The 13,536-nt window shown below is 34.9% G+C and overlaps 1 protein-coding gene across 1 annotated transcript in view; it reads left to right on the top strand.

The window, feature by feature from the left end:
- Positions 1-4,559, top strand: part of cables2b (Cdk5 and Abl enzyme substrate 2b) — a 34,407-nt gene extending 29,848 nt beyond the window's left edge. The window contains exons 7-9 of the mRNA XM_067370811.1: positions 466-572; positions 1,998-2,202; positions 3,622-4,559. Of these exons, the coding sequence (XP_067226912.1) occupies positions 466-572; positions 1,998-2,202; positions 3,622-3,762 (453 nt within the window). The 3' untranslated portion in view covers positions 3,763-4,559. The remainder of the gene's footprint in view (positions 1-465; positions 573-1,997; positions 2,203-3,621) is intronic.
- Positions 4,560-13,536: the final 8,977 nt, after the last annotated feature.

The following is a 13,536-nucleotide window of genomic DNA, read 5'->3' as shown; positions in this document are numbered from 1 at the left end:
TGTCATAAAAAATAATGAAACAGATTTTGTTTATATTTCTTTGATGTGTTTTTTGTTTTTTAGTTGAATAAGAGCTGGACTTCTTAAAAAGTTTTCTGAGAATCATCTCCCTATAACACAACTGCTCAGCCATTTAGCTTTCCACAGATGTATGTTTGTGTTTTGAAAAATTTAATGCAGCCCATTTTGGTCTTGTTTCTTATTTTTGGACATTAATTTTCCAATCAGACACATATGTAGGGATGAATGGCTGTCTGTGTGATTTAAGTGTCTGTGCTCAAATCAGGGTGGTGTGATCTACAGACAGGATAAACAGCTTATCCAGCTGACGTCATTACTGACAACTGGAATATACTGCTCATACACTGTAATTCTTTGAGATGTTTATTATTATTGCTGAATATCTTGCTAATATGTATATTCTCAGTATTTCACTCTCTTTCACACACTGTGGCTCTCTCACAGACGACAGTAATAGAGTACGTCAAACCGTCAGATCTGAAGAAGGACATGAATGAGACTTTTAAAGAAAAATTCCCCCACATCAAACTCACACTGAGCAAAATCAGAAGGTACACTAATTTTAACTCTTATTTCAATAACTGTTTACACTGTTTACATATCTCTATGTTCATCAGAATGTGGTCATATTGTTGTATGCGATTCAACAATATCTATTGATGGGCTCCAAACTGCATCAAACTGCCAAAGTCACGTGATTTCAGTAAACGAGGCTTCGTTATGTCATAAGTGTCTTGAACTTCAATAGTACACGCTCTTAAACACTGATTCGAAACAAAAGATTCGTAATGCTTCATGAAGAAGTGTTTTGAAGGCGCCCATCACTAGATATTGTTGAATAAAGTTATTATTTTGTTTTTTTGGCGCACAAAAAGTATTCTCGTCACTTCATAACATTAAGGTTGAACCACTGTACTGACATGAACTGTTTTAAATATGTTTTTAGTAGCTTTCTCGGCATTGAAAGTGTTAATTATCTTATCTTATCTTATCTTATCTTATCTTATTAGGCCTCACTGAGCCATCAGATTTTATCAAAAATATCTTAATTTGTGTTTGTGTAATTAACGACAGAATTTTAATTTTTGAGTGAACTAACCCTTTAAGTCTGTTAAGAAACTTAGACTCTGTTTACACCTGGTATTAAGATGTGTTTTGGTCAATCAAATCACAAGTAGATGAGGGAGACACATACCCTAATATTTTAATCTGTATCTTTTGTCCACTTTTAACCACTTCTGTCCTGATTTCTTTGAGAGAAGGGTCTATGGGGAAGTAAATATATGGGCCTTTTCAGATCTTTCAATCTAATGGATGAAATAAGCTTGCACAATTTACATATGAATGCAAAAACAGAGAGACAGCTTTCACTTCTGCTCTGACAGCTGTAAGACCACACCGAACTCGGTGAGTGTGTGTTAGAAATGATTAATGATGGAGAACATTGTGCTTGCTATGATTTTGTCTTCAAACTAACCTAGGGCCTTCAACTGACAACATTTAAATCCCGTCTGGCTAGCGCACTTTCCATAATGTTTATGTGTTTGGTCAGTAGGAGGAGAGTAGGTGGTCTTTAGTGGCTGTTCAAACACATTCAACCACATGAAACTATGAAAGCAATCCAGTCAAATGAGTTTTCGACTACCTTCGGAAGCGGTCAAAAGTGGACAAGCTCAAAATATTTTAGACCCCCTTTACAACTGTGTTTAGTGCCACCCACTTGTGATTTGATTTCTTAAAACCAGGTGTAAACAGGGCCATAGTCATGAAAGTGTACTCTCTTTAACTACACTAGAGTGGCCCTTGATCTAATTAATATTATACTATCTGCAAGTACAGTTAAAAAAATATATATATATTGAAGATCTGAAGTACACTACAATTGCACATTCAATACAATTACAATTCTTTTGCTGTCTATTTGATTTCTTCTCTTTATCTCTGCCAACATCTCTGTCATTCCCTCTCTTCATCAGTCTGAAGAGAGAAATCCGTTCAGTGGGAGAGGAGTCTTTCTTGCAGCCAGTCACCATAGCCATGGCATTTGTGTACTTTGAGAAGCTGGTCCTACAGGGACGTCTCAACAAGCAGAACAGGAAGCTGGTGGCGGCCGCGTGCCTCCTACTCGCTGCCAAGATCAGCAGCGACCTAAAGAAACAAGAGGTCAAACAACTGATTGACGTGAGTGATGTTTGACACACACACTTTCCAGTCAACACACACACTTCTGTTCAAAGGTTGTTTTTTTAATGTTTCTTAAAGAAGTCTCTTATGTTCAACAAGACTGCATTTATATGATCAGAAATACAACACAAACAGTAATATTGTGAAATGTTATTACACTTTAAAATAAATCTTTCAATATGTTTTAAGATGTCATTTATTCCTGTGATAAAAGCTGATTTTCTTCAGAAATCATTCTGATATGATGATTTGCTGCTCTAGAAACATTTCTGATTATTATCATTGCTGAAAACAGTTGTGCTGCTTCATATTTTTGTGTAAAACGTGCATTTTTTCAGGATTTTTTGATGAACAGAAAGTTCAAAGAACAGAATTTATTTGAGATAGAAATTTCAATAATGTACCATAATGTCTTTACTATCACTGTTGGTCAATTTAATGGATTAGTTCACTTCAGAATTAAAAATTGTCTGATAATTTACTCACCCTCATGTCATCCAAGATGTTCATGTCTTTCTTTCTTAAGTCGAAAAGAAATGAAGGTTTTTGAGGAAAACATTCCAGGATTTTTCTCCATATAGTGGACTTCACTGGGGTTGAACGGGTTGAAGGTCCAAATGTCAGTTTCAGTGCAGCTTCAAAGAGCTCTACATGATCCCAGATGAGGAATAAGTCTTTTCTAGAGAAATGATCAGTCATTTACTAAAAAAAATAAGTTTATATACTTTTTAACCACAAATGCTTGTCTTGCACTGCTCTGCGCATTACATAATCATTTTGGAAAGGTCACATATGACGTAGACGGAAGTACCGCGGTACAGCGAAAAAAGTCCATCTCATTTTCTCCTCCAACTTCAAAATCGTCCGACATCATTGTTTTACCTTTTGTTGTAAAGGCTGCTGACCGTTTCACTTTGTAAACACTGGATTGATACTTCTGCTTACATCACGCGTGACCTTTCCAACATGACTACGTAATGCGTGGCGCATCACAGAGCAGTGCAAGACGAGCATTTGTGGTTAAAAAGTATATAATTTTTAAATTTTTTAGAAAATGACAGATTGTTTCTCTAGATAAGACTCTTATTCCTCGTCTGGGATCATGTAGAGCTCTTTGAAGCTGCACTGAAACTGACATTTGGACCTTCAACACCCCAGTGAAGTCCACTATATGGATGCTTTAATGCATCCTAGCAAATAAAAGTATTATTTAAAAAAAAAAATAATAAATATATATATATATATATATATATATATATATATATATATATATATATATATATATATATATATATATATATATATATATATATATGCAGATCATGTGCACTATATGTGTCATTGTACAAAATCCACTCACCCTTGTCAAAGTTGTCGACGTTTAATATATATCTATTTGTTTTTTTCTACCCTCAGAAACTGGAGGAAAGGTTCCGGATTAGCCGTCGGGAGCTGATTGCTTTTGAATTCACCATCTTGGTTGCGCTGGAAATGGCACTTTACCTTCCGGAGAGCAAAGTCATGCCCCACTACCGTAGACTGGTGCAGAAGACCTGACGTGTGTAGAGCAGAGGGCTCAGGGCAGTCATGAACATGAAAATGAGATGCGTAAAGCAGCCGAAAGTGTGCGACTCTGCGTTCCCTTCATTATAGTTTCAGGTATCAGAGCGAATACACATCAACACGAAGCTCTAAGAGCTGACGTCCCAAATGATGCTTTTTATAGCAATCGGGCCAGCGGCATTTGTTTTCATGGCTGTCTGTTTTTGTGACCACCGTGGGAATAATGCTGAGGAAAACAGCAAGGATCTTCTTTTACTGAAGACAGAGGGTTTTTAACTCTTAATCGACAAGGGAAGAGTTTAACTCCTGCTACTTCACTTGTGTGAAATGTATGTGTGCATGCATTCCATATGTATTTACCAAAATAACTTTTATTTAATGTAAACTTCTCCTTTTGTACAGAACCACCTACCGTTCACTGTAACACTAAAGCACTTTTTTTAAACTATACATTTTTTAAATGTAAACCTTATGCAATAATAATAATAGCACAGATTACATAATATATATATGCACTTACTTTAGTAGCGTACTCAGAAAGCGTTATTGAGTGACTAAATCTACCTTGGTATTCAAACCTAATATGTTCATTGTGTTTGGGGCTCCATTGTACTGTGCAGGGTGCTCTATATTAGAGCTGATCTCAAGAAAAGCACATTTTAAGTGCAAGTTTTGTTTTTATTGAATTAAATTCCACAGAACAAAGAAAGCTCTGATGATGTAAATGTAAATGTGAATTATTCTTTTAAGACTTCATAATGGCATTAATATATATATATATATATATATATATATATATATATATATATATATATATATATATATATATATATATATATATATATATATTGCCACCACAGAAATAAATTATATTTTAAAATATATTCAAACAGAAAAATTGTAATACTATTTCATAATATTATTGTATGTTTAATCAATTAAATGCATCCATGGTGAGCATATATATATTTTAAATGCACTGTTTATTGATTAACTGCCATACAATATTGTGTTCAGTCTCAGTATTTCATTGACAACTAACCATGCAGTATACTGTATCAATTATCAAAAATATTTCTTCCTGCACCCACAATCTATGCAATATTTTTAGATTATTTTTGTCCAATTTACTCAAAGCATCACATTCCAAATTCGAACCACCCATTTCTCACCCACATGATTTATATTTCAGTGCAGACTGTGACGCTGTGTGAAAAGGTTGTGTGTTAGTAGCCGATAACAGCTGCTTTGTCCTTTATAGACTGATGTATTTCACATACTGTAGTCTCAATCAGTACATCCTTGTGTTTACTTACATGATGTTCTGTTAATGTTGTCTACTATCTTATATTTCCTTATGTATATGTATTTTTGAAATAAGACATTATTTTCCAGAATTTTTCTTTTTTCTTTTTTTTTTTTTCTCCTCCTTATCCAGATATTGTGCTAAGCGAGACATTTGCACTTTGAAGCAGCGTGTATGCTATGGCGCCATCTAGAGGAAGCGATTTACAATCACATATTGTTAGAAAGTGGATTTTGCTACATAACAAGCATCCTGCTCATTTACTCAGGAGATACGTAAATCACACATACAGTAGTTTGGACAGTTTTCCAGGTTTTGTTACTTTGTTAACATGTGTGCTGCATTTTGTGACAGAGAGCCCCAGAGCAAACTAAGATAGCAGGTATTCATGGATATGAAATCTAAAAAAATCACATTTGCACACATTCATTTAAAGTGCCTAGGAATTTTTGTAATGAATAATTTGGTAAAGAGAGGAAATGGAAGTAAAAGCAATTTTATTTAGTTTATTAACACTGTGATATTTTTATAGTCTCCGATGATGAAAGGCAAAACCTACGGTGGCTGAGAAAGCTCGACACACTGCAACTGAAGAAAACACATGCAAAAAGAAAAAACTCCAGCAAATTAAGAAAACCTCTTCATCAGTTTGACAACACATGTGCTGCAAAACTCAAAATGCAACCAACTAATTTGCTGGTGTTTTTTATTCTTTTCTATTTTCATGTGTTTTGTTCAGTTGCAGCGCGTTGAGCTCTCTTGGCCACCGTACAAAACAGTAATTACACCAACTGTGTTTTTTTGTTTTTGTCAAGATTTTGACAAAACATCCGTCACTGGACAGATCATATTCTAAGAGATCATTATTATTATTATTTTTGCATGGCATCATCAGGATATTTAATCTGCTCATTATGATAATGAGATGTAGACAGCTGTAGACAATCAATGAGTCGTTCAGTGTTTGATAAGCGTTATATCTCCATTGGATGTTTCAGTTGTGTCTTCGCCTACAGTACCACTGTGGTTGTTTATTTCAAAGGTCAGAGGTGAAGGAGAAGAGAAAAGAAAACAGATAGCATAAAATGCATTTCCTCTGATCTCTTCCATGGAGTCAAACAGATTTAGCTAATCTTCCATTTATGAATTACGATAGGAAGCCTGGGAAGGACGCCAGCAGCAGATGAGAGATGCGCTGTATTGTAGTGCTGCTTAAATCATGTGAGTATTTTTCCTCTGCTGAGGTAGAGATATAACTTCTCTCACTGATGTCTTGTAAACTAGCACCTTGAGTACAGCCATCTTTTTATGTGCTTCTTTGCTATGCTTTCTGTTTTTTTTTCTTTCTGTCTCTCTGATCATACCTGTTATTTCTATATGTATTTACAGGTGACAATGTGTATGAAGAATTGTATTTGTCTATTAATTGTCATAATTGTTGAGTTGTCCTGCACTTTCATAAATATATTTTGTAAAATCACTGACAACTTGTGCAAGACTTATTTATATTTCTGGATATTGTTAGTACAGAAAGATCATCATTCTTCTTCTAATATCACAACAAATACAAGTACTTTTCTTTCCACCATTTACAGATACATAAAATATATTTACAAAAAAGTGTGTAGGCTGAATGAATCCATAACCAGAAGTTCCTTCACATAGAACAATAGTCCTTTTATTGGCCATTAAAAATTATTAAACGTCTTAATATATTACTAATATATAATAATTGCATTTTTTATTATTATTAAATAATTGTTTTGATATAAATGCAACTACTCCAATCTAAATATATATATATATATATATCTCTATATATATAGTGGAATGAAAAAGTATGTGAACCCCTTGCAGAATCTGTGAAAATGAGAATTATTTTAATAAAATAAGAGGGATAATAAAGAATGCATGTTATTTTTTGTTTAGTCCTGAGTAAGATATTTTACATAAAAAAATGTTTGCGTTTAGTTGACAAGACAAAACAATAGCTGAATTTATTAAAATAACCCCATTCATAAGTATGTGAACCATTGATTCGCAATACTGTGTGTGGTTACTGATGATCCACGACTGTTTTTATGTTTTCGGGGTCGGGGTGTGAAAACTGTGACATCTTCATCCTGTTCAAAAGTTTTCACCCCCCAACTCTTAATGTTTCCTTCTGGAGCATCAGTGAATGTTTGAACCTTTTTTAATAGTTGAGTTTGAGTCCCTCAGTTGTCCTCAGTGTGAAAAGATGAATCTCAAAATCATTCAGTCACTGCTGGAAAGGGTTCAAATATGCAAAAATGCTTGAAAACTGATGAATCTGCAGGAGCTGGAGGATTTTTCTGAAGAACAGAGCTCAGTTTAACTGCTCAGGACAAACAAGAGACTCATGAACAACCATCACTAAACACACAAACAGTCGTAGATCATCAGGTAACCACACACAGTATTGAGAATCAAGGGTTCACATACTTATGAATGGGGTTATTTTAATAAATAATAAAAAAAAAAAAAAAACATGCATTTTTTATTATCCCTCTTATTTTATAAAAATTATTCTCATTTTCACACATTCTGCAAGTGGTTCACATACTTTTTCATGCCACTAATATATATATATATATATATATAATATCACAGTGTCAAACTTGTTGGTTAAACTTTGCGGAAAAACTTAACTTAGAACCTGCTTAGAACACGAGACTCTCAACGGAAGAGAAAGTTAAAGTGGAATTGGATGGCTTGAATGAGCTGCTTGTCTGTACTTTGTCATCTGTCCTTCATCTTAAGACATATTCTTCCTTGTTCAAAGATTAGTTACTTCTAAATTAAGATTTAGTAATCTAAACTATTTAAACTTAGGTGTTTGTCCCACCTCTGTGAGGAGTTCTCGCTAATCCGGTATCGCTTTGTTTCAAAAGTGGCTTTTCTCCGGCCTGATCATAAAATAAGTGTTATCCCCGGGCCTCTTGAATTGACAGCTTAGACATGATTTCTATTAAATGGAATATGATACATTTTACAGAGATTTCATTAAAGCCATGATTTGAATGGAAAATATTTAAATATCAAACAAGAAATACTTTCATTCAACCATTCAATAGTTATACAGTTACATGAGTGTTCTAAAACATAACTGGTCACATGTAGCATCTGTAGACATGATATAAAATTTATGCAGTTAAAAGATGTTTGATAAGTCCGTTTCAAATCGTTTGGAACAACTTGATACAGTTTATTTGTGTCTTTGTGGGATTTTCTGTGTAATTCATAGGTCACTCAGAGAAACAGGCCTCTGTCTTTCTATTTTGATCTGGAGATCAAAGACTCTTTATCTTATGGTGGCTTAAACTGTGTTGTCTTTTCGACCATTTGGTTTCTACAAGTGACTTAAAGTTTATTTCAAAGGTCAGGAAGCATGGGTGCCATAAAAGTACCTAGCAGGGGGTTGTTCTGTAGACGGACTGGAGCCGAAAATTAGGTTCTCTGAGCTTTGGTCCTGCAAAGTTTTATTTGGGCCTCTGGAATTATGTTTTGAAAGAATCATCTGAATGCTTGTGTATGTAGAGACACATCAGTATTACAAGAATCTTTAAAGGGTCATGAAACCCCCCTGTTTTACCCTGGTCGTTCACATCTCAAAGCTCAAAAAAGTCTGTTAAAATGGCCATGTAAAGCTCTGGAAAAGTGGGAGAAGAGGGGAGAGAACAACCAATGAAGCACAGACATTGAACACACTATACAGAGAGAGTAATGAATATTAATATATGAGCACAGAGAAAATGACAACAAACTCCCAAGCACAAGGGTGAAATGCGAAAGAATATTAAATAGGGCTAATAATAGGCTACTTTGATTACGTTTACAGCACTGCACTCAAAATCAGTCCTTTGTCTATTAGAATAATCATGTTTTCGCATTCAGACCAGTGTTTCTCAAACTGGGGTACCAAACTCTACCTTACCTTAAAATAATATTAAAACCAAGCATGTATTTCTAACTGGCAAAATGCCGTAAATCCATTACGTTTAATCAAATTACCTCATCATTTGCAGTCTCAAATGACTGCATCCACACAAGCAGCATACATATGATAGATTGCGTGCTGAATCTGCTGCCTTACATCGCGCTACATTACTGCCGTTCTTGCACCTTTGTGAAAGTGGGGATTTAGCACTTGCATGAAGAACAAATATAGACACAGATAGTGGATTTATATAAATTTAAGACTCAAACTTTCTTGGATTCAAAAATATACCTTGTGTGAGTTCTTGTATTTAATGTTGATAACGAGGAAGAATGCAATTGTACCCAAATATCCACGACTGCAAACGTGCATTATTATACAAAACGTAAATTTTAAACACAGTACTGTCAGTATTTACCAACGGAAAAAAAAAAATTCAAACGAAAACCACAGCAGAACTACAACACACGAATGCGGCTTTGAACGAATCGTGAGAGTCAATGATTCACTGATTCATTCACAGCCACTCGCTTCGCTACTGAATGAATGACTCGATGACTCACTCATAAAAACAGTGACTTGCTGCCACCTACTGGTAGTTTTAGTTTAATATTTAAAAGTATCACTTCGTTTTACCATCATTGCATGTTTCTCTATTATTTTTTTTTTATTTAAAACATTATTTATTTTATAAAGTTATTCCTAAATGTAAAAATATGCACTGGAAAATCAATTTAGGGGGCAAATATTGTCCCTTAATGGTAAAGGTGTGACTGCACTCGAAGTGGAAGAGAAGGGGGACCGAAGAAGGATGGGAATCCCTTCAGGGGGTACTCCTCGCTAAAAAGTTTGAGAACCACTGGGCTACACCACTGTATCAGTGTCCAGTTTTCACATATAATTCATTTGAAGAACACTTGATGAAATATGTGTGCATAACTACAGCGTGCTGGTTAATGTTTGGTGCAGGAGAATGAGTGAAATGAAAACTTTAAACACGGATACTTTATTCTGTATGAGCTATGTGCCATGTGGCTAGTGCATACTACAGCATACTATGCATACTACAGCGCAGTGATTGGATTAAATGTGCTTTAAGTCATGCATAAATACTGTTGATGTCAACATGTTCGACCAGCACATACTTGGAGCCAGTCAGCACTCCGGATCTTGTCGGTAGTACACGATGACGAGATTAAATCGATAGAAATCGCTCTAAAAAAATGCAAAAATAACAAATTTTAACTTTTTAAATAAGATTGAGTACCTTTAGTGTTTTCAATGATGTGCAGCCTATACATTAGTGGCGTGCGGTCCATATAAGTGGACTCAGTGATTAATATTAACATTATAAATTATTGAATCCCTTGTTTGATGTGTACCATAAAGCCTACATGATTGGTAATGTGTATGTAACTGTCGGTAATTTATTTGCCAAACTACGGTAATTTTCTTTAAATCTGCCAGTTACAAAGACTTCCGGGTAAGCTTATCTGCAGCAGCTTTTGCGCCTTCGCGCTTTTGTTATGGAGCGTCATCATCGCCCCGCGTTCTCATTGGTTTGCTGGTCTATGCGAGTTTACGTGGGCAGGATAAGCTATGAGCGGACCGCTCGCCCAAGAGGAAAAATGAGCTGCTGCCAGATCTCGATCACCAAAAATCACATTTTATTTGATACAAAACTAACTAGACTTTGCCAAATGGGGAAAAATCATAACTTACACTTTTTTCATAATATTTAATTTTCTCCATAAGGAAATTAGCCTAATTTCTGTATGAAAACTGAAAACAAAATAAATTAAGTCAGTCCTACTGTAACTATCAGAGGATGTTAAATCAATAAGTCTGTGTGTTTGTTAAAGTCATCAGTTTGCATAATTTCATCTTATTTTTTTAAAGAATACTGATATTTGTATTTTTATAGTTTTATTATAATTACATTCTACTTTTTATTTATAATATACTGCTAATACTAATTATATTATATGCCTACTTATTTTTAATTATTAATTTAAAAAAGTACTTCTGGCATACATTTAAATTGACGCCACGGTGTTTTTACTTGTCGTGTCTGATTTAGTGTCCTAAACTGGCGAAGTATGTCGTTTCTGTGACACTACCGGCACCTAGCGGATTACAAAAATACAGCATATTTTACAAACGCACCTTTCGCATGTGGCACCTCCGTCGACTCAAACATCACAAAAGCTCTTACAGGTGCTTGTGAAGGCACATCTCCACAGGTAAATGTAGGCCACTCTCAATAAAACATAGAAGTACTTTTCGCTGTGTTGCTATGTGTCATAAGCAACTGAGTAAACTAACATGGTCTAGAGCAGGGGTGTTAAACTCATTTTAGGTTGATGGCCGGATTAAAAATTAACAATATGTGGCAGAATTACATTTTTTTTTTTTTTAACCTTAGTGCGCTTATAGTTGCATTAGCCTAATATTAACCATATAAACAACAAATTAGGCTAATTTGCAAGAGAACTTGCACACTGCTCTTTAAAACTGCATTTGTTTTTACAGAAAAAAAGACCATTAGATTTATTTAAATAATGCTTTATTTAATATTTTTTTATTAGCACCAATTTTTATTTATTTTTATTTTATTTTTGAAGCAAATTTGTCGATTCTGGTACTAGTAATTAAAGCTAATTTATTTGGTGTTAATGTTTTCACCGGCCAAACTGGCCTTAAACAAAAATGTGTAGCCCTTTGATATTAGAGGCAAACTCTGCATTTTTATCACCATCCCAACAAAGATGTTATGCACATAAGCAGTTGTTTTTAATTCAAATTATTGTATAATTTCAAGATTGACAGCAAAAACAGCATGGCCCGATTTTAGATTTGTGAGACGTCTGCACAATCAGCAGACGGACTGAATGAAAATGCAAACTCAATCTCTGACAGTAGGTGGCACTTATGGAACAGCAGCGATATAGCGTTTCCTTGGTTACTGCTATACAAAAAGCAGTGCTGCTTGGCTACTACTTTATATGGACATAAGAGGAAATGCCATCAACTTTTCTGAAGACAGTCCCCTTCAGAGATACATTCATATCAACCCTAATTCAATATTTATATTATTCTTTCTATATTTTGTGAAAAGTGCAGTATTTTCTCTGCTGGCGCATGTGTTATCCTCTTTGTTTCCGTATTCAGCGTGTATCTGTGTTAACATCCTGTTTACAGACTTCATAAATATTTCCTTAAATTAAATTTTGGGAAATTATTACAAAGCAGTTTGTTTGCAAGCCCGGAATAAAGATTGACGAAAATAAATCTTAAAACGTTTGGATTTATGGCCAATGGACTACTGCATATTTTTTTTTTTTTTTTTTTTTTTTTTTTTTTTAATTATAGTTCAAATCACCCCAGATTGGACAGCTTTGCGGGCCGTATGTTTGACACCCCTGGTCTAGAGAGAACGTTTATTAGCCCACTCAGCATATAGCGTTATAACTGCAATGGCTACATTTTTTACATGACGCACCACCCAGCATACCCGGTTAAAAAAGTCACCGCTCGCCACTGATATACATATCTGCTCACAGCTTCAAAAATGTGTTCTTTGACCCTTTCATAGTTTCTTCTTCAACAACTCAGCCAGTTTAATCATGCTCAAAGAAAAGAGCCATGAACTCCCCCACAAAGGAAGTTCCCGCTACAGAAATTCCACTTTGCTCATTGGTCAGGTCCACCCGAAGAGGTGTGGCTCCTCCCAGACCTTAAGAGGAGACGCACAAATCCGCCTCTCTCTCTTGCTTCTTCGACGGACTCGAGGAATCTCCGGTTGTGTGGCTTCAGCAGGCCACGGCCTGTAGAACTAGACCTGCAACCCAGCCATGTGCTCATCTATGAGAGAGAGAAAGAACTCTTTCCCCACTAAAAGTCAAATTAACAAATTAACTTGTTTCATATTTCTTCATCCAAAGCAGAAGATATTGATTACGACTTCGGACCGAACCATCAAGGATTTCTCTTCAGCCTGCAGATCCAATGCTTCTCAACAGCTAAAGGCATTTTGCATTTTTTATCGTACATTTTAAACACTAAACAGCGATTTAGTATTAATTTGTGAACCACCTTTGTTAGCAAAGGTGCTTTATTAGTGAGAAAACTGATGGTCTTTTCCAGATTGTGTAACTGACTTCTCTATAGCTCCATTTCCTATTCCCACTTTGGTTTCACTCTTATCATTTATCATTTTACCCATGTATGTGTGACTTGTGTTTATGTGTGTGTTTGTTAGTTTAGTTATGTGTTTGTGATTTAGTTAATAAACTTTGTACAATACATATTTGGTTCTGACTCACTGTCTGCAATAAATTGCCTCTTAAATGATTTAGATATTGCTACCAGCTCTAAGTGCTGTAAATGCTAAAAAATTATTATTTTTCTATGGCCATGAAAAATACCCCTCTTAGAATTAATTAATAATCAATACTGAGTGTTCACAGAATTAAACTGATTGATTGATTGATTGTAATTTTAA

This window comes from Chanodichthys erythropterus, chromosome 20 (assembly GCF_024489055.1).
Source record: "Chanodichthys erythropterus isolate Z2021 chromosome 20, ASM2448905v1, whole genome shotgun sequence".
NCBI classification, from domain to species: Eukaryota; Metazoa; Chordata; class Actinopteri; order Cypriniformes; family Xenocyprididae; genus Chanodichthys; species Chanodichthys erythropterus.
The sequence above is the reverse complement of the archived record's forward strand: the minus strand, read 5'-3'. Positions and strand labels throughout refer to the sequence as shown.